Raw genomic sequence first — 22,273 nt, 5'->3', positions numbered from 1 at the left:
TTTGTTTTACTAGTAAGGAAGATTTTCTTTCCATCTGTCATTCCCTTCCTTTCTCCCTCCCTCCCTCCTTTGAGGAAGTAGAACAATGATGCAAAGAATCTTTAACTTGCACATACATTGCTCTGAAAATAGATGGATAATAAATAGAGTATAGGGTAAACTGAAGCAAAGCCCATCTGAGGCTTTGCATGTCTATCAGATCTATCTGAGCTGTCATATCTGGCATGTCTGAGGCTCCAAAACATAGTCATTACCAGTATAAACTTGGTGTAAATAAAGGGTTTGTATGTTATTAAAACTGGTTTTAAGTCAGGAAAAAATGAAGTGGGTTGGGAAGTCACTCGTTCTGCTGTTACCTAATTCCAAATCCTGTTAAAGTTGATGAAAATACTTTGTGTCAACTAGTACTTTTCTCTCAGGCCCTTTCTTTTATAAAATTTTCTTCTCATCACAGTCAGAGATTGTTTTGACTTCGATGTAAGCTGTTATACACTACGCACCTTTCAAGCTGGACACTAACACATGAACAAATGCTGGATTTAGGACTAAAATCTAAGCACTTTCTTAAAAACACACATGAAGTTTTCTGTTTTCATGAAGTTCAGAATGCCTGATGTCAGAGGTGCTTTTAGAGATTGTTAGTGCAGAGTGGTATGGCATTGTTACTACCATTTTTTAACTTTTTGAATAGTAAAGAATTGTATGGACATGTTGTACTACTTTGCAGTTACTAATGAGCTATGTTTCAGAGCCATGGGCTGCATCCTCTACACAGTTAATGATGTATTAATTTGAGCTGTTTGTGCCTATAAAAGAAAGTATTTCTAATTGTTATAACCCTATACTAAGTTAGTAAAATACAATAAACAACAAACTGTGATTATTCAGTATGTACTCAATGCTTTATCCGTCTTTCTTTTGAATTTCCCAGAATTCCCCTGGAAGAAAGAGGATCTTTTTGCTATTAGTATAATTTATTTTTATATTAAGTGCAGTAATTATTCCTGACTTTATAGAAACTGTTTTAATAATAGTTTTACCTGACTTCTTTATTAAACCTACCTCCCCCATTATTTACTCTTTCACAAAGAATATCACAATATATTCCAGCACATATATGATGTGGATTGAAAGCTGCATTTTTAATTTTATGAGTTATAAAATCTCATGGAAAAAATTCTTTATTGTTAAAAAAGAACAAAAAAAAGAAAAAGAAAAAAAAAAGGTCCAGTTTGAACAGGTAGCTGGGAAAACAGTCTAATTTTGTAAGCCCTTGCTCATTGTCTTAAGAAATCCTGTAGCAGCTACCAGCTAAACACGTGCCAAAATTGAAGCGTTAATAACAGGAACAAAAATAGGTAGTTGAAATAAATTTCCTAAGTATTCTTTGAAGTGTTCATTAATGTCAAGTGAAAACAATTCCACAGCTCCACTAGGATGTCCCATTTTGGTCTCTCACATGGGTCATTTTTGCTATGAAGTATGCAATACTTGTGCTAAGCTGCAGCCATCTCCTGCTAAGTATCGGGCTACAGAAGCAGATATCGTGTTGGCATAGAAATAAATGCTCAGGAAAACATAGTAGTTCTCAAGCAGTAGTTAATATTTAGCTGAGGAGAAAACTGACTTGTGCTTGTCTAAACACAATACTTTTATTTAAGCTGCATGAAACTACAGAAAACTTGGAAAAGAAAGATATGGTAACATAAAAACTTGTAATTTCTTTCGTTCAGCTGTGCAATACCCCTGCTTTCAGATTCAGCATCTTGCAGTAACATAGCACTGAAATGTCTTCAGTGAAAATAGGCATATAATTTTACAGATGGATAGATAGGGATATATATAAACACAGATACATATATGTAAATCTAAAACTTGGCTATTAAGTGCTAAATGTTGTCCTACTTTTTACAGACTTGTATTGATAGATACATCCTTTGACATTTTCTTCCCCCCTTACTTCGATTCATCTTTGTATATTTATATATATATAAGTTTAGATTTTGCTGATATTCCGGGTAAATTAATATGTAGCATGTCCAATCTGCTGCTTGATTGTAAACTGACTACTTTAAACTACTTTGGCATTTCTCTATTAAATGCTGTCTTGCTGGAGAATAGGGATACCCTGTCCCTTTGGCTTTTATGTGCAGACTTTGGAAAGGTATAGTTTGCTGTTTAAACTGTTGTGGAAGCTTTACAATTTTACATCTTTCATTCTGGATTACTTTGTAAGAGATCTTGTAACTGAAACCAACAACAGTGGTTGTACACTAGTACATTCTTCTACCTAAGATATTATGATGTTAAGTCATTATCTTCACAGCTAACTGGAAGCTGGTTGTCCATGTGGTATGGTCATATGCAGCTAGTGATAAGGAGCAAACATTTATAACATGAAAGAAGTAGTCGTATAATTAAAAAAACCATTAGTAGTCATTCTTTCCTCTGTATGTGTGGGTAGCTGTGCATGTCCTCCATGCAGGAAGTGTGTTCTGAATCTTTTAAGCATGTGGTATTACTGCAAGCTCAGTAGCGTCTTTACTCTTCTATAGCAGCTATTTAATAAGGGTTTCTTATTAGCTTTGCTTTTTTAGGAAAACAAGAGCTCGTAATTTCTGCTTTTCATATTCTTTGCAGAGTCAAAGCAACTGTTCTATACCTTATGTGATGTATCTCACCAGCCAGTTGTCAGGAGACTAAACTGGGAACACCAACAGCATGTGATGCTTCTTCACATTTCTAGCTATGAGAGCATGAGGGAGGAAAGCTAAATTTACTGTTCAGAATGGTGGCAGTAAGAAACACAGCCCTAGGCTTTATTAGTTTCTCTGCTTCACAACTGTGTCCTTTTTATTTTTTTATTTTTTTCTAGAAAACCTGCTGAAAAAAATGAATTTTTGATCACGGTGACGGTATCTTTGGCTAAACAGGGAATATCAGAGACTTTTAATTTTTAAACCTTCATTGTTGTGTACAATATCCAAATATGACAGTGTTAATTTGAAGCAGAGTGCATTCACACTACATCACTGTTAAAAAGTGTCACCTACAGGGACCTTCTTACTTACATACTACCTCTGTAAAGTATTGTTTCTGTCCTTCAGTTTCAGGAGTGCTAGGACATAGCAATGCTTCTTACCTCAAAACACTTAAGTCTAATAACAATTACTGCAATTAGCAATTCTATACTGTTGTTGGGATTTTTGCCGACTGCCGTGGCCAGAAACAACTAACCATGTGACCACTTGCTCTCTCCTCCCCTTTCCTGTGGAGCAAGAAAATTCAAATAAAAAATCGCAAGGATTGAGATTAGGACAGGAAGGGTTCCTTCACCACTTGTGGTCATGGACAAAACCTAGAACAGACTTGGGGAAAAAATATAAATTCAGTTCACCACCACCAGTTATCAAATAGATCAGAGTAGGAAGGTGAAAGGAACACATAAATAAATACAGCATGAAATTAAATAAAACCCTCCTCCCTCCTTCTTCATGACTACCTTCTACCCCTCATCGGTGCAAGGGAGGATGGGATGGGGAGTACAGTTTGTCCGACCATTACTCATTGTCCGTGGCAATCTTTCTTTCCTGGGGAAAAAGGACTCCTCAGAGTCTTCTCCTGCTGCCACGTGGTGTCCAACTCACGCTTTCCTCTGCCTTCACATAAGTCTTTCCCACCAGCGTGGGACTGACCTTGGACTTGTGGGTTACTTTGTGTGTTACTTTGTCCTCCGATGCTGCATGGTCTCTCCGACCTGGCATGGGGTCTTTCATGTGCTGCTACATCCTGGACATTCTTGCCACCGTAGATCTCCTTAGTTGGCAGTCAGTCGTCTCGCTGACATCTCACTCACCATGTGACTCTGAGGAAATGCTCTGCTCTGGTGTCTTTCTTCCTGCCTTCCTCACTGACTCTGTTTTGCTCTCCTCTGACCTCCCCCTTCTCCAAACAGAAAATGACACAAAAGACAGGACACAGAGACAATGAGAGAACCTGGCCTAATAGGTTTCTCCTCTTAAATACCTTAATCGAAGAGGCACTGATTGGCCTGGCCTTGGCCAGGGATGGGTTCGGCTTCTACCTGGGGCTGGGGGAGGCTCTGTAAGTTTCACAAGGAGACACCCCCACAGCCCTTGCGCCACTACCAAAAACCCTGCCAGACTCCAACCCATGACAACTGCAAAGCCAAATATAATTAAAATAGTGGCATATAGGTGTTCCTTCAGGTGGATAAAAAGATTGCTAGATTTAAAATACTGTGTTTTGTTCTTCTACTGAAAATGGTCAGATTCTGGCAGCTGGTGTTAGGGGGTTCTGACAAAGGGGCACTCTCAAATGAGAGTATGAAGCTTCTAGGAAGCTTCCAGCTACATTTTCACAAAGCACTGTTCCAGCTAACTGAAACAAATATATTTGTTGGTTTCCAGTGAGAGTGATCTGTTAGTGATGATAAGATTAATGGACTTTAATTCTAAAGCCTATCTATAGAATTTTTCTTAATTGTGACAACCAGATTTTTTTGATTTTCTACATTTTAGCTAACAGACAAACTTGGGGGCTTGCTGTGTTTTTGGAAATCAGGTGTGCTGATGTTTCTCCCTTGTTCTTTCATGATGATCTTCCTTTTCTTGTGGCCCAGCATGATCTTTGTGATGAACTACTTGACACTCTTTGGCTGCATGATGGAGAATATTCATATGCATATAAATTTTTAAGCTATATTAATGGGTTTGGATCTTTTTTTAGTTTGTGAAGAATTGAGAATATGTGTTCTAAGAAGTATTGCTGTATTTTTTTTTCAAACACAGTCATATGAGAATAAACATGCAATCTTCCAAATTCTCCTAAAATTCAAATATTTCAGTGTAAAAAATAGTTTTACAAATTGATTGGCATCCTTACTTTACATTATTAGAAACCAGCTCCATAATAAAAACGGGCTGTAAATAAAAGAGACTTTGATATGTTGATCGCCTAAGGTTCACGTAACGGTTAGAAGTACGATGCAACAATAAAACTCTCTATGCAATAGAGTCCTTACCGTGTGTGCTTCTCCGAGCCATATTGATTACATGGATATGCTAGTCATGGCCCTTCTGGTTGAATCCTTTCTGAACTAACTACTGGTAAACACTGTTTATGAGGCTGTTCTGATGGTCTTGTTGTAAAAGAATGAAAATATTAGAGTTAAAACCATGAGCATAATTCACACAATGTAACTTGTTTGTGTTTTTTAAACAGCGTTTTCTCAATCATCTGAGTTTTGTACTACAATAAAAGAAATAAAAGATTGCTAAATGGTAAATAAAAGATTACTAAATGGTAGATAAAATTTTAGGCATCCTTTTGCAAGCTAAAGGTTATGCTACACATTGAAACTATTTTAGTCACTAGCACATCTTTGTTTTTTGAGTGACTATTAATTTGAAATATATCTCAGAACTCATTCTTGACAACAGTGACACTGTTCACTCTTTTTGTTGTTTGAATAGACATTGGATCAGTGTGAGGGAGTTGCTTTTATCCTTTTTCACTCCTGAATGTGCACTATAAATCAGAGAGACTTTACTTAGCACCAACAGATACCGCTTCCTGCAATTTTCATCCATCCTATAAGTGACTGAATTGGGAAACAAGAATGATAAAGACATATTTCTGGGAAGTGAATGAGGAAAGTAAGATAGATAGCTTAATGGCTCTGTATAGTCAAATATTCCATTTCCTTAGTTAATTAAGACTACAAGTTTCTTTGTGTAAACTGTAAGTTTACAATTTTCTTCCTGTTAAGGAATTCCAGTAAATCATTCTGAACAGTCTGAATGTTCAGAAAATATAAGTAATTCTAGTACTTTTTGCTTTGCTCTTCTTTTGGCAGCATTATCCTGAGACATATGTAATGGTTTTTTGTCTCCTGCACAGTCTAGATCAAACACCTGCTCCCAGGTTTGCTCTCATCTCCCAAGGCTGTCGGTTGACACATAAATATACAGACCCGTGAAAAAAGCATATCTTGCCCTTACTGCAGGCGAATGTTCTTGAATGTTAATGCTGTAGGAACGAAGTTAAGAGTTTCTGTCAGAGTAGTATTTCACATGTAAATGTTGAATAAAGTTTCTGCCTAGCTTGGTTCTCATTACTCTAAACAATTTTTGAGTAGTAGAAAATTAAAATCAGTGTTTGCATTATGACATATCAAAACTTACCATTGTAATTTACAACAGCCTCTTACCATATTTTCTGAATGGTCTTTTTACAGAAGTATGCATAATGTGCGTGTGCCTGGTACTCTGGTTTTACAGAGTAGAATTTTTACCCTTTTGAATACTCCTGAACAGGAAGTACAATTCGGTTACCTAGAAGACCTTTCTATGTTGATGTGCTGTTTTTCTTCTGAAATTCCTTTCTTTTCTGAGGGGAAGAAAACGGAGCTTCTTCTGCTGTCCCATTTTCCTTACAAGGATTATTAGGCTATTTGTTTTAAGCTCTGAATAACAAAAAATTCTGTGGCACTTTGACCTGGTGTCTTTAAAACTTACTTACTTACTTTGGTTACTGTAATGAGCAACACAGATGTCCCTTTTTTAAGGACCCTGATAAAGAGCATGCAAACCTTGCTTAGCAGTCTTTTTCTGTCTGATTTTCTTCTTAGTTTAGCTTTCCGGTCTCTAACAATCTTCTGTGACTCTGGAGGAAAACATGTGAAGAGGCAATAGTTAACCTCTTGGACTCAGAGGAAGGCTTCCCTGACTGCAGAAGCTCCTCAACTAGCCCCCTGATATCTGTCCACACCAGCTACAGTATGCATTAGGAAATTGCAGTTGGCTCTGCTTATTTCTCCGAAGAGTCATCCTGCTGCAGTCTTACAACATGTAATCCTTGGGAAGGAGTTGGTTTCCTCAGTGGGTTATTCCTTCTTATGTATTCAGCTCTATTAGAAATGAGATTCTCTGCTTGGTTTTATTTTCCAGATAAAATTCCCTGGGACAAATGGAAAAAAAAAAGTCTTATTGTTTGTTTGGATGTTTATTTTGGACTGCTATGAGCCTGCTCTCTTAATTCCTTTTATCTGTATGCAGAGGAGTGTAGGAGTCTCCTGCTGGCCCTACCTGTGAATGCTGAAAGCTGCTGCTGAGCAATGGCTGACTTACGGGATGGTATTACTCGGGAGACAGTGGTTTGCAAGAGGACTAAGCAGAGTCCTTTGACAATGGGTTAACCCAGGGTCGGCAGCTCTTGAAGGAAGGAGCCCTTTAAACTGATAAGTGCAGAGAAAAAGTTTGTGCTATCGTTCAGGCTATCTTTCTAAATTACCTTTTCTTTCATATATTGAGACCCAAGTGCACATTCGTATGTGTACCTTATATTTGGAGCTGTGTGAGGGCTCTTGATGGTATCTTTAGAACTGCTGACAATTAAAAATGATGAGTACTAGGAAATTTTGTTCTAGTGAGAAGGTGTATTTTGCAGAAGCCCTGTCTATATGCAGATGGTACGAGCATTTCGCCTGTAAGCAACTGTTACAGGGAATTTCTTGCTGATGCCTAGCTATAATCTAAATGAAGTCAGAAGTAACTTCTTTGCAGAACTGATTCTATAGGTTTATTATGCTACCTCTTCCTACATTCCAAATCAGCCAAATAATGGAGGAGTATTCAATCTTATATTGCCATAAAATAGAGTTCAGAACATTGTATGATACTGGAAAGAGCAGTTATTGTAATTGTGGGTCAAGATCAGTACCTTTAAAAATGTATACAATACCAGCGTAAACTACTACTTTAGGATAGATTCGATCTCTTGATTTCTTAACGTCCTTGTTTTAAATATTGCCAAGTGAGGCGGTGGCAGTCATGGTTGGAGGATAGAAATGAAGATTTGGTACATAAAACAAGATGCTGCATGCTTTCCTTCTTATCTTGGTACCTTTTGTATATACATGTTAGCAGGCAAGAATGATTTTCATGTTATTACAGTAAATAAAGCTCTTTGAGGTTGTTCTTGGAATGTGAAGACAAAGACATGATTCTGCTTCTGACCTGCCATGTTAGAAGATACTGACAGTCTTCTAGGAAGTGCCAGTAGGATTGTGCTGATTTAGGGTGCTCATTTCTCTTAATTCAGGGACTCAGTGGTTTCTCCTTGGCTGGGAAGGAGTTGGAAGTTGTTCTCTGACCAGGTAATGTAGAACATCTAAGACTTGAGAAGTATTTTGCAGAAGGTTACACTGTTGGAAGGTCTCTTTGTGTTTTCAACTTGTTTTGTAACCAGATAAGAGAAGGAGTTACTGACGAAACAGAGTCAAACTCTAACAGATGTCCTTAAAGGCAGCATAACCTCTCTATGCAAAAGACTCAGGGCAATGAGGCAATTTCAGGTCTACATAAAAGTGAAAAGCTGTGCACCAGTTTCTAGATGTTGTATGGCTTTAAGTCACTTATCTCCTGTTTGATGGGCTATCGTTTGAACCTAGCAAAGCTGGTAGGAAATACAACATTTTAGTATAAATAAGAGCAGAGTATTTTTTCTGGAAGGAGTCCTAAGTAGTGGATTTTTTTCAGTCCACTAGTTTTATGATTCTTTCAAACACATTGCAAAACCAGTCTTTTTTTTGTCCTCCCTTTTTAAGAAATGGCCTTGAGCAGAAAAGCATATGTGGGAGCTGAATACATATTTTAAATATGATTTTCAGTTCATCTAATAGATATAGGATTATTGTGTCTGTTCTTAAAATTAGAACTAGTGATTATATAAGTCACCCATAGTTATGTAACCATTATCAGCAAATTTGGTAGAGTGTTGCTCTAAGTTTTCAGGGAATATTTTTCCCTTATACAGTCTTCTTTAGACTTTGCAGACCTTGACTATAAAGTAACCAGGACTGAAAAGACTTTCTCAGTGCCATCAGAAAAGAGTTGTTAGCCATGTTTGAAGACATTTTGTACCTTTTCAGCTAAAAACACCAAAACCAAACTGATTGAAATGAACCTCTGTAAAGAATGCATCTAAATACAGGCCAAATGGTAACTGCAATTTCAGTATCGCAAGCTTTTAGAAGTGGCTTACTGTATTAGCATTACTATTGCAGATATGAGTTTAGGCTTCTGAGTTTAATGAAACTTAATAAAGTTCAACTGTGTGGTTACTTATTTTCTTTCCATCTGAAATGCTGTTACATATTCCTAATAATGAGTCTCCATTGCCTAAGGTTACTTGTGTGTACAAGCTTCAAGATGTGAGTTTTCAAACACAAATCTGAACAGTTAGTTTACTGCTTTTGAAATACAATTAAATTTAGTTGGGTTTTATTAATGAAATTTAGTTAGATTTTATTTCTGGTTTTAGTTGTTTCATCAATTTATTGATAGTTAATAGCTTATTTACAGAATTTTGGAGTTTCAGCACCCTGCAAGGTTTCACCTGTTGTACATATCAATATTAAAGATTGTTTAAGTTGTTGGAATTTTTCACAGTATTTGATCAAATTTGCACTAAGGTCCTGTCTGGTATCTCATTATTGTTTTAAATTAGATCTTAGGAACTTCCCTTTTTTAAAAGTAGAATTAGATAGTAGAATAAATAAACAACATGAATGTGACAGAGTGTGTGAGGTGCAGTCGTAGCCTTTGACTTTGTCAAGAGGAAAGGTGCAAAGATGTGAATTTATCATGAGCCAGAGGTCATCAATTTACAGCTGCACTTAGGTTTGTACCTGCATATTTCCATTTTATTCAAATCCCATCGTTCATTCCTGAGTTATGGTGCAAAAGGTCTCTTTTTTCTGAGTCTATAGAGCAAGTTTTTTTCTTTATCTACTATAATCACCATAGACTTTCTTTCAAGTTTTACATTGCTGTAGGTATTCAGTTTAGAGCCATAATTACTTCTGTTGTTTAAGTTTGGTTTTTCCATAGGCGTCTACTTTTGCTGATGTTGTGTATGTTTACTTCAGTATCACAGACATCATATTCCTCCTTTTGCACATGGATATCATCTCTAAACAAGCTTCACTTTCTACCTTTCTCCTGTACAAATAGAGCTGATAATCTGTTTCCTGTAAAAGACCATTGGAGTTTTTTTAAATGTCTAGTAGACATATTAGTGAGATAATATTTATCCTGACTGAAATAGCATACAAGCTTAAATACAACTATAGAATTTTTAAAAAAATAATTTTAAAAGGGCAGAAAATCAGTTTTCCTTGAAAAATGTTAATAAATTTCATATGCTGTATATTTTATTTTCGTGATCAAGCACAAGCATGCATAGTATGAAAAAGAGAAAGAGAACTAGAAAACACCTCACTTGTCAGCTGAAATATTGTCATTGGGAGACATGTGAAAGGATAAATTGAAAGCATCCTCCATGTTCTATGTTACTGCGTTTCAAAGCAGACTGCGGACTGCTTCCAAATCTTTGTAGATTTGTTCTTGTCCTGCAGTTCTTAAATACACTCATTGCTGAATTTCACTACTGGGAGAGGAGTTGTGCTACTCAGTATTATAATTTGAAACTGGGAAGATAATTGATCTAATCTGCAATGTAAATTTAAAATTTCTTTTACTTTGTTTAGTATCTACTGGATTTATCAGGAGAAAAAATACTGCATTTTAGATACAAAAAGTTTTAAATATACTTTTTTGGTTTTTTTGTACTTTTTAAATCAAGCTTATAGTTGTATGTAATTGTAAAACATGAAAATTGTGAAACAGTCCTAAAAAAATGCTAGAAGCATGTGTAAGTGTACATTAACATAAGGCATCTAACACATACATCATCCTCAAAAGTGCCCACTCTTGAAACATCTTTAACTCCCAGCTTTTCTACAGTCAGAAGATGGAGGAGGCAAGTACAAATGTTCAAAGATTTCTTTTCAGTGTCTATGCCTCAGGACTACAATCAGCTAGTAACACTTTACACAGAAACTACCTTTCTACTGTAGAAATATCTTCAAAGATCCCATCTCTCAGCTTCAGTTTGTGTCTTGGATCTTTTCAGATGACATAAACACACTGCCCTTTGCCCAGCATTTGCTAAATCAAATACAAGGTTTTCAATGCACAGAGAAATCCCCTTTCAGTTAGGATCAAAACCTGTCACATTGCTTCTTTCTGCTGTTTGATTTGTTAGTTGAAACTGAACGATGCAAAAACTGATGCAGTAAATCCAGTGAGCATACAGTTAAGATAATTACAGCAAATACTAGCTTCACCTGCTAAAACAGTATTGGAAGCTCTTATTCAGAGTATCTGAACTTTGACACTGCTGTTCTGACTCTCTAGTTCCAGTAGGTTTATATTCTGTTTTACCACACACAGAGTTTGTTTCTGATCCTTTGACTTGAAGGATTGCGGAGGCAATCCTTCTTTCACCCTCAGTAAGTGCGAGAAGCATCTCATGTCACTGAAATCCATGCAGCTGGATCACAGGTGTCTCCAGGTACCTAATCTCTGCTTCATAAAAGAGTTGAACATGGATCTTTAAAAGACTGTTGGGTCAAACATAATCTGCTAGAGGCAATCTCGGTTTTTTGGGGAAAAAACACAGACATTTATTTTCAGACCCACTTGAAATATTTTTGGTGAGGGACAGAGAGTTTCATAAAGGTAAATCAGTTCTTACTTATTAGGTCAGCACACCTGTGCAAAGGGAAACTGAAGGAGATAATGGTGTAAATGAAAGACTAGAAAGCAAATAGCTATGCTCATCCCTACTTTTTGCCAGTATATTCTTTCAGCCAGAGGAATTTCTTCTAGGTTTGCATTATACTTCAACATTTTTGTGTGACTTTTTTAGTTACCTGTAATTCCTCAGAGTCCCGTTCTGCTCCTTAGAAAGTTCTTACTTGACCCTTCTTTGATGTTTCTTCCAACTGATCATGTTCACTAGTTCTTAGGGAAAGTAGCAATCATATAGTCTCTGCAAAGAATTGTACTCTTTAAGAAGTCCACATTACACCATTTCCTCCTTTTTGATGAGCTGCAGTCTTGTAAAAATGCAGGCTACAATACTTCCGTGGCAAATTTTAGAGAACTGAACTAGATATGTATTTTTTGTTATAATCCATAGACAGGTGCTTTTTATTTTTTTTACAAGTTCTGGCTAGAGTAGCATGTCAAGAACAGTCAAATGTATTGAGCACATTTTGATACTGAGTTGGGGACAAACAGGAAAGAAGAAGTACTTGCTTCTGTATATGGTTCTTCACATTGCAATTTTTTCTCTATCTTTGGAAATGTAAAAAGAATTATGAAAAGTAGTAAAAAAAATTAATCACACACAGTAATGGTAAAAAGACACAATCACGTATACTTTTTTTGTATGATGAATGTAAGACCATACAGATCATATGTTTTTATTTCTCTCTGTTAGCATTATATATGTCATAAAAATTCTGTGGAAAAATAAATTTTTAAGGTTTTGTTGTATTACATATGTTTTTCAGAAAGAACAGGTTGAATAGAAATCAGTATAGAATCTGATTAGATTTTAAGGTATCAGGCATTAGTAAAAATGAAGAAAAACAAGAAACTAACAGATAGGATGGGACAGGACAGAATAGGACGGGATGGGATGGGATAGGATAGGATAGGATAGGATAGGATAGGATAGGATAGGATAGGATCGGATCGGATAGGATAGGATCGGATCGGATAGGATAGGATAGGACAGGATGAGAGTAGTTGGTTCAAAAAGGAAGGCTACATTTGTGTAAGCTGCCCCAGATCAAAAAAACTTAAGCTCAGGGTACAGGTAGCAGTCTCCACAGTGGAATGCAATTTATGCAGGTGGTGTTAGTGTGACATGTACAATTATCTGCATGTTAGATATGTTTCGTATGTGCTGCTGCAAAGAGCGTAAATCTTGGAAAAGGGGAACAACCTGTTTATCAGGAGGAATGTAGTCCCTTAGAGGAGACCATGAAGAGGATGAGACTTGCTATCTAGCTGATGTGTCTGTCCTCCTGTACCAAGAACACTCCTGCAGTAAAGGGACTCTTTTCAGGAATAGGAAGTGTATGTTGGAGGTGGGAGCTTACAAAAGATAAGAAAAGCTGTTTTAAAATATTATTACTAGTTGCTGACTGGCATATTAAACAACAGAATGAGGAAATAATTTACAAATACTTCTGTGCTAGAAGCAAAAAAAATATGTGGAGCTAGACTGCTTGGCATCAGATGACAATCCCAACAGTAGGCATCTTGATGACCCGGAGGAAGGAGGGTAATCTGCGGGGTGTAGTGTTGCCCAGGTGCTAGCTTTGAAGGAATGTCAGAGTAGGGTCACCTGGTGAGAGAGTGGCACCATATGAAGAGGATTATTTAACTGTAGTATTGCACAACTGTAACAGAAAAAGGGAATACTATTTAATGCATTTGGATAGAAGTAGCGATGAGATTCTTCTGCTGATCCTTGCATTGGGATGCTGACAGTGAAGCAGAAATACAAAGTGAGATTCGACAAATTGTGAAGAACAGGCTGTAGTCATGGTAAGTTGCAACTATCCACAGAGAGACAGCATCATTATGTTGAGATACAAATTTTGTATGGAATAAGAAACTTTTCTAGAACAATCAGTCATATAAACCAAAAGGAAAAATGCTGTTTTGGATTTTATTTCGAGTGATATACAGAACTCTAGTTCAGAGAGCATTAGAGAGAAGAGAAAGCCTCTCTGTAATAGTTACTTCAGTACAATAAGATGCATATTGTTGTGTAGCTTGGAGGGAACCTCTGGAAGCTATCTTGTCCAGTCTGCTGCTCATAGCGGTGGCGGTTGGGAAGGTTGCTTACCATCTTGTCAAGTTTTGACAAAGGGTGGAAGAGGTGGAAACTTCAGAACCTTTCTAGGGCTCTATAAACCCAAGTCTTTCACCGTGTCATCATAAGTTATGTGCCTAATCCCTGACCTTCATGATGTCCCTTTTCTAGACTTAATCTAATAGATCAGTGTCTTTCGTGGAGGAGTCCAAAACAAGACACAGCCACACATACAGTCTCAGAAGTGCTGAATAAAATCAATTTTGTTAAACAACTCACTATGCTCTTACCTATACAGCTAGTATGTTATTAGGTTTTGGCACAAAGGCATGTCACTAGCTACTGTTAAACTTGTTGCTTGGAAGGACCCCATTTTTTCTGCAAAGGTGCTCTCTAGCCACTCAGTCTTCTAGAAAGTTCTCTTGTGAGAGGTTGTTCTGGCAGGACTTTGCATTTAGTGAACTTCATCAAGTTCCCGTTAGCCCACTTTTTACCCCTACAAGGTCTCTCTGAACAGCAGTCCAGCCCTCTAGTGAGTGTGTCAGTTTCTCCTCTCAATTTTATATCATCTCTGAACTTACCAAGAGGCACTTTAACCCATCTTCAAGGCTGTTAAGAGATTAAATAGTACCATCTCTGGTATGGACTCCGAGGGATGCTTTTAATTGCAAGCTGCAAGTTGGAGTCCACACTACAGATCTTCACCCTTTGAGCGTAACAGTCCAACCAATTTCCCAGTCAGCTTACCTACTTTTCAATTCAGACCTCAACTATTTGACAGTAAGGAGGTGGAAGACTGTCTCCAATGCATTGCCAAATTCAAGGTATACGGTGCTGCCTGCTCTCCCTTTATTCTTAGAGCCAGTCATCTCTTTACAGAGGCAGTCAAGTTGGTAGAGCAAGTTTTTTCCTTGGTAAATCCATGCTAGCTGTTTCAAGGCTCCTTCTTGTCCATTAGGAGGCTGGACATGATTTCCAGGATGATTTCCTCAGTAACTCCTAGGAAGAGTGTCGAGGCCTTTATTTCTCCACATATGAGTTCATGTGATGTTTGCTTCTTATTTTTTGTTTGTTTCTTCTTTTTTAAAGAAAACGTAGATTTCAATAGCAGCGGAATAGAAGGGGACCAAATCAATTGGAGTAGAGATATTCACTTTCCAGAGAAAGAACCATGTAAAAATCAAGTCTAAGAACCTTCAATCCCCCAAGCACTTGAACAAGCAGTACAGAAAACCTATGAACATTTGGAGACTGTTAAGAAAGGTACTGTAGCTGCAGCCAGCTAGAATATGTACTACAATTAAAAGAATAAAAAAATACCCCACAACTACTATCCCAAAATAGTCTTATAAAGCTGTCAGTGAAGACTCAATGGGAAAGTTTTTGTGGCCCTCACAGATAAAAGGTCAGCATTTAAAACTTAAGCTTGCCTTGGTGAGAACAGGTAGGCCAATAAACAATGACAAGATGAAAGCAACTGGGGAGTTGAGTAGGCTAAAAAAGCTCTTAAAGAGTGCTTTTGAAAGATGCATAAGCTGTGATAGTAAAATTTTGTTTCAATAAAGAGAAAAAGAAGGCAATTAGACATTTTTAAAGTTTGCTTTTTGATAACTGTAGAAAAGCATACACTGTGTTTGCAGTGCCATAAAAGAATAGCTGAATGGATTTTTGCATCAATCTTATCTGTTGAAGATGTTAAGAAGATGCCAACAACTCATGTATTCTTTGTTTTGCGTAGATCAAAGGTGTTAGATCTGTTTGAAGTAACTGTACAGCAATTATGAGGTCAAGTAGATAAGTTATTTATTAATATCTTGTTGTTAATAAGCTGAACTATGAAATTACTGAACTGTAACGTCCTTGTTGACGATGTAACTCCCATCTACAAAATGGGCTCTAGAGGGAGCTGCAGAACTGCTTGCATACTTGAGAAAATGGCAGTCTGTCTTTAGGAAAAAGAGGAAAATAAATCAGTGAAACAAAAAAGGAGAGGGAGAGAGCACAGATCAACACAGGTAGAATAGCAGAATCATGGAATGCATTGAGCTGGAAGGGACCTTTAAAGATCATCTAGTCCAACCACACTGCAGTGAGCAGGGACATTGCTGACTAGATCAGATTGCTCAGAGCTCCATCAAGCCTGTCCGGGGATGGAGCCTCCACCACCTCTCTGGGCACCCTCATTGTAAAGAACTTCTTCCTGTTATCTAATCTAAACCCAACTCTCTCAGACTGTCCTTGAAGGAGAGGCGCTCCAGCCCTCTGATCATTTTTGTGGCCCTCCTCTGGACATACTGCAACAGGTCCATGTCCTTCTTGTGTAGAGGGCTCCATAGTTGGATACAGTACTCCAGGTGAGGTCTTACCAGAGCATAGGGGCAGAATCACCTGTCTTGACCTGCTGGCCATGCTTCTTTTGCTGCAGCCCAGCATGTGATTGGCTTATGTCAAGATTTTCGTCCACTAGTATCCCCAAGTCCGTTTCCGCAGGGCTGCTCCCTGTCACATCATCCCTGAACCCATATTGATTACAAGGATTTCTCCAACCCAGGCACACTTGGCCTTGTTGAACCTCATGAGGTTCACATGGGCCCGCTTATCCAGCTTGTCCAGGTCACTCTGGAGGACATCCTATCCCTCTGGCATATCAGCTGCACCACTCAGCTTGGTGTCATCTGCACACTGTCTGAGGCTGCACTTGATCCCACTGTCTATGTCATTGATGAAAATACTGAATAGCACTGGTCCCAGCATAGAGTCCTGAGGGACACCACTAGTCACCTATCTCCATGTGGACAATGAGCCATTGACCTTCTCTGGGTGTGGCCATCCAACCAATTTCTTATCTGTTGAAGAGACCACCCATCTAATCTCCTGCTTAGAGAGAAGGATGTTGTGGGGGATTGTGTCAAAGGGCTTGCAGAAGTCCAGATAGATGACACCCATTGCTCTTCCCTTGTCCCCGGTGTAGTCACTCCATTGTAGAAAGCCGCTAGATTGGTCAGAGGGGATTTGCCCTTGGTAAAGCTGTGCTGGCTGTCTTGAGTCACATTCCTGTCCTTCGTGTGCCATAGCAGAGCCTCTAGGAGGATCTGTTCCGTCATTTTCCCAGACACAGAGGTGAGGCTATGTTGGCAAAACATCGATGTGGCTCCTGTAAGGGGAAATCCTGCTTCGTTTACCTGCTGGAATTGTAGAAGGGTGACAGTAACTATGTGGTGACAGTAATCTGATCTGTTTTTTCCAATTGGTTTTGACAAGGCTTCACATGAAAGGATGTAAAGAAATTCCATTACTCTAAGATTGGAGGAAATGTCCTTTTGACAACAGTGAACCAGTTAGAGCAGAGGAAACAAAAGTTTAGTACTTACATGCCAGTTTGAGGACGGAAATTTGAAATCAGACTGCAGCAACTGTTAGACTCGTGGGCTTTCCTGACTACCATTTGCTTTTGCCTCTGCTGGAAATGCAGCACTGGTGATGAATGGACCCAGCGCTGGTCTAACATATTTAGGCATTTTTAGTGTTCATGTAAGCCCGTCATTGACTTGTATGAGTGGGATGTTGCATTACACATTATGATTTTTTTGTCTAGGCTTGTCTGAAATATTTCCAGCCTAGATAACTTCAGTTGGAGACAAGATTTCACAGACAAATGAATTTATTTGGAAGTGTTTCAGGTATTGAGACTATAAATGCACCCCTTTACCTATTCCATGTAATTTATTTATGCGTGTCTTTCATCATTCTAGAAAAAATCATTATGTAAAAGTTAAATATTATTTTATCTCTGCAATTGTCATTGCATACTTGTGATGTAGTGTGCAGGGAGGCAGTATGCATGTATATGTGCACATAAATGTGTGTTCATTCAAGTAATGTTTCTAGAGTTGAAAAATAACATGTTTAGAAGATAGAATTTCAACCAGGAAGCATGTAACGTTGAATACAGTCTTTAATTACGTAAAGAGTGAATGTTTTTTCTAAGAAGCATTTTTCTGTTCAGTGCAAAAAGTGAACATGCTACAAAGAGTTAGGACAGTGTGAAGGTAAAGGTGATGGTAGCGGTGTTATAGAAATTGATGATGACTGAAGTATAGGAGTTGAAAAAAGAGTGAGCAGAGAAAGTCACCTGTGAAGGCAGCTGAGTGATCTGAAAATAGCTGGAGTCATATGTCATGCAAAGAAAGTTACCTCAACTTTTTGTGTTTCTCATTTCTTTGTTCTTCACGTGATACTACTTAGAGGTGCATTTAATGTACAATGTGGTTTAAAATACTGTGTATACTGAAATACCTTTTTTAAAACTCTTTCCATAAGTTGGCAGATATTTTGGCCCAATTATCTCTGAGCCTTATCTCAGACGGATTTTGTAAGGCATAAATTTCATGTGAAGCAGTTACATGCTGCTGCTCAGAGTACAGCAGAAATTTCTGTGTGGAAAACAGCAATCCAACCTTCAGAATAAAGCTAGAACAGAATAATGTGTGTTTGTGTAGCATATGAGTTATATTATAAGCAAAATCTACATATTAAATGACTATATTAAATGTTTGTTGTAGAATTTTAAGCTAAAATAGGTGACAATCTTACAGCTTAGTGCGCAAATGTAGTTAAAGGTTGTGGCAGAAAATACAAGTATAAATGAACCATTTAAATTAATGTCTTTCATTCTAGCATTTCTCAATTTGACTTTGAGACTGGCAACTTTATTTGTATTTAATTTTAATAACACTAAAACCAGGAGTTTGGGTATTTTGTTGTACAGACCATATGGCAGAATAAATTGAAGTAGTGATATGGTAGGAGATCAGGGAAGAAGAGATTTTGTTAGCAAGTTTTTCAGATAGTCACTGGAAGAAGAAGAATGGTAAGTTATCAGGTTGGCTGGTGGTTTCCCCTGAGACTAAATACTTATTCCCCTCTTAACAGGATTCCACCTCCTGCTGGTCTCCTTTTCATCTCAAGCATTTCTTTAACTCAAAAGGACCAGTGTATGTTACAGCCAGCATTATATCTGAATTTTACAAATTCATGTTTGTAAATTTTAATCAGCTCTTGTACAAATGAGTTCTTATATTTGAAGTATGCTAAGTGTCATCAGCTTAGAACTAATTACTGGGTGTTGATAACATTTTCCCCAGTAATAAATTGATATGGTTTTGGCTTAATTTTTTTCTTGGTTTTAATGGCATCTCTGTGATTGTTCTGCAGTTTTTACTTTTTTATTTCCTCTATTCTAGACTGAATCTTGAAGAAGAATTGAATCAGATGAAAGTACACCAATCTGGGGGTAAGTTCACAATATAGGAGTTTATATTTACAGGAAAAAAGTCTTAGTCAGATAGGCAGTATTGTATCTTCATCACTCCTCTGATTCTTTGTATTATTTGCTGTTCCTGAATAATCTGGGAAACATATTCAGCAGTGCGTAGTTATGGTCAAGCTAGGTCTCACATCTGTAGTGAATTCCTTATACACAGTACTGTGGAAAGGGAGTCGGGGACTTGGAGAAGTACTCTGCATCTCTTTAGCAATAAAGTTTTACCATTCTTTATCTCAATTTTCTGTTGGTGGCTGTTCTCTTTTTTGTCATTAATATTGCCACTTGGAATAGAAAGTAAAGATTTTTTTCCCCCTTTATTTTAAATTTGGTTTATAGTATCTATAAAACTAAGTAGAAATATCCAGCTGCTGAAGACTAAGGTTACTATTTTGCTTTACATTACTTCTTATGTGTTCTCACAGCCACAGGGCTGAAGGGAACTAGTGAAGGTTTCAAATACTGACGTTAAAAATCAGCTCTTTGTTTTTGTGAATTTAGTCAATCTTTGCACAGAGAGAAGTGGAAAAACAACCAGCGGTGAGAAGGAGTTGAGAGCCTGCTGAGCAATAACCATGTATTTCCAAAAAACAGTCAGATCCTTGAAACTGCCAATTCTTGACATGTTTAGTGCTTTAACAATTAGGTTTTTATTCCTTTTTTTTCATTATCTTTTCAGATTAAAACATAGCCTCTTTTAAAAATGTGTGGGTGGCTACACACTTCCAGTTTGGTTATTGGAATAATGGTTAATTGTTGTTTTATGGGGACTACCTACTGTGTTAAGCAAAATTTTTTTACCTTTTCCAGAATTTCTCATTATAGTTATCATTTAGATGGACATTATTTTTTTTATGAGATTCAAAACCAAGCTCAAAGATACGTATTAAGCAATGTTTTTCAATAGCACGTAAGACTGAGCTGATTCTAGCAATTTTCACACTTTACCTAACTGAAATATCAAAAAGTAATTCCTCACCCAGTCTATAAAAAGTGATTTACTTGTTGTTCCTCTTGCAAATCCTAGGGTATTGCAGTGTGGTGGACATTTTTATCAATTGATTGACATTTGCTAGAAGACTACACCATAATAACTAAAGCTGGATCTTCGTCTTTGAGCATAAATGTGTCTATGTGAGCAGTCCTTGCTCATGCACCAAGAAAGTGTGTACACTCTCTGCGCTAAAATGGGTGTTGAATGCTTTTGTCTTCTCAAATAAAAGTTCAGCCTCAGGTCTGTTACCTGTTTTCTGAGAGTCCAAACTTCACAGAGTCTGAATACACTTTGTTCAGACTTAATAAGTACATTTTCTTTTCTAAAAGTAAACCTGACATGAATTTATCAATGATACTGGAGTTCAGTTTCACCTGTTTCCATCAGGCATTCAAATATCAAGGAATAAATTCTCAGAAAAAAGCGGCTGAGCTTCTCTGTATTAAAAATAATAGGTTCTACCCTCTTGCTTGATTAGATGTCAGTTGTGTTTGTCAGGAGGAAGTACTGGATTGCTTTGCTGCTCTTCTGTGTAGTTTTTCAAACCTTGGTGGTCAAAGATGAAGGAGGTCAAGCGAAAAGGAAACTCGGCTCCTGCCATTCCCAATTTCTTTTCATTTTGATTCAGGTGTCCAAGGCGACTTTTTGCCATTGAAATTTTTTTTTCCAGTGGTCATCAAATCCAAATTCACTGTTTATGGTCCTGATGTCATTTTCTGTGTAAGAATGTAAAGAATGTGTTGGCAGGTACTCATGCCATTTCCTCCGGAAGTGGGAAAGTGAGTCCATCTAATCCTTTTCAGAAAAATAACAAATGTCTTACTAAAAGAAAAGTCACAGGTTCGATCCCCGCTCAGTCCCCATGTGTTGCTTGATCTAGTTGAGAGGTGTCCCTGCCCATGACAGGAAGGTTGGATTAAATGTTCTCCTAGGTCCCTTCCAGCTTAGGCCATTCTATGATTCTATGATTCATTTGAGACTTCTTTTGAATCTACCTTGTCCCCAGCAAATGTGTGGAGGTCCATGTAGGTCCCCTGTGAGTAGCTAATACACCACTCTGTTTTGGTTTTTTTTTATAAACTGATAGTTTTTTTTCTCTGTGTGAGCAGGCTTTCTCGAAATACCAGTGGTGAACTGTAGCATCATAATTCAAGTATCATTTTGGCAGCGGTCTTGAAGAAACTTATCATTAGATTTGGTGACTATTAATTAGACATTGAGTGTTATCTGACCGTTAACTGTGTTTTCTCAGTGGGACGTAAGAGTAATTCTGTAAGACCAGGACAATTTCATGACTAAAGAGAGTGGGGCTTATGCCTTGTGGGTCTATTCCTTGAGGGAGAACTTGGTATTCTTCTGTGCAAGGGTATGATGGATAAATTTTATTTCTTGCTGAGTAGACTGGAGTGGTGAACCTCTCCACTGTCATAGACACACAGTTACAGGTAATGCTCTTTCATTGCCTCCCTAACCAATTTCTGTGAAAAATTACAAAACAATTAGAAGACAAGAGGGGAAAGGGGACTGAAAAGTTCATTTATTTTCTGCTCAATGGAAAGGGCTATGCATCAGTGACCATTGGCTTTTCTTTAATTTGTGCTGCTTGTGACTTCTGTGATAATGCTGAACAGGTATAGTCTTTTCTGTTTTGCAGTAGTACTGTTTATTCTCTGCATATAATATGTTTATTAATAGAGTTTTAAACTGTATTTTAATACATCCACATAATAAACATTGTACCTTGTGTGCTTTGATCAGTTTCTTTGACTATGGGAAATCATTTTTTCTTTTCAGTGGAGTACAGTAAATGCTGATATAAAAGCTGCAGCAGACATTCAAATGAGTGAATATTTAGAAAAGATGAAAAGCATGTTCATATTATCTTTGTGTGTTACTTAAAGAATGTTGTAAATGTATGCAGTACCACTGTGCTGGGGGACTGTAGTCTGAAATAACATGGGAACTAACATATTAATATCAAGGTAAAGGTACATATTCCCCAGATACGTAGTTTTACCTTTTTCAGCTTTTATTATCTTTAGAATAGTGTTCCATTTATTTCATGAATCCAGAAGTATTAATTGGCCATGACATGTTCCAAAGACAAAAGAAAGGTCTAATTCACTCTAACAAACTTGTTAGTCACTGTTTATATCAAGAGGATTGTGAATCTATAGAGAGTAACACTGTTTTCT

At 37.4% G+C, this 22,273-nt stretch overlaps 1 protein-coding gene across 1 annotated transcript in view; it reads left to right on the top strand.

Annotated features, from left to right (window-relative positions):
- Window positions 1–22,273, top strand: part of LOC104272190 (centlein-like) — a gene marked incomplete at its 5' end in the record, with an annotated part of 94,176 nt that overhangs the window by 5,082 nt on the left and 66,821 nt on the right. The window contains one exon of the mRNA XM_009867118.1: window positions 19,005–19,054. Within this exon, the coding sequence (XP_009865420.1) occupies window positions 19,005–19,054 (50 nt within the window). The remainder of the gene's footprint in view (window positions 1–19,004; window positions 19,055–22,273) is intronic.

This window comes from Apaloderma vittatum, unplaced genomic scaffold (assembly GCF_000703405.1).
Source record: "Apaloderma vittatum isolate BGI_N311 unplaced genomic scaffold, ASM70340v1 scaffold14123, whole genome shotgun sequence".
Lineage (NCBI taxonomy): Eukaryota > Metazoa > Chordata > Aves > Trogoniformes > Trogonidae > Apaloderma > Apaloderma vittatum.
The sequence above is the reverse complement of the archived record's forward strand: the minus strand, read 5'-3'. Positions and strand labels throughout refer to the sequence as shown.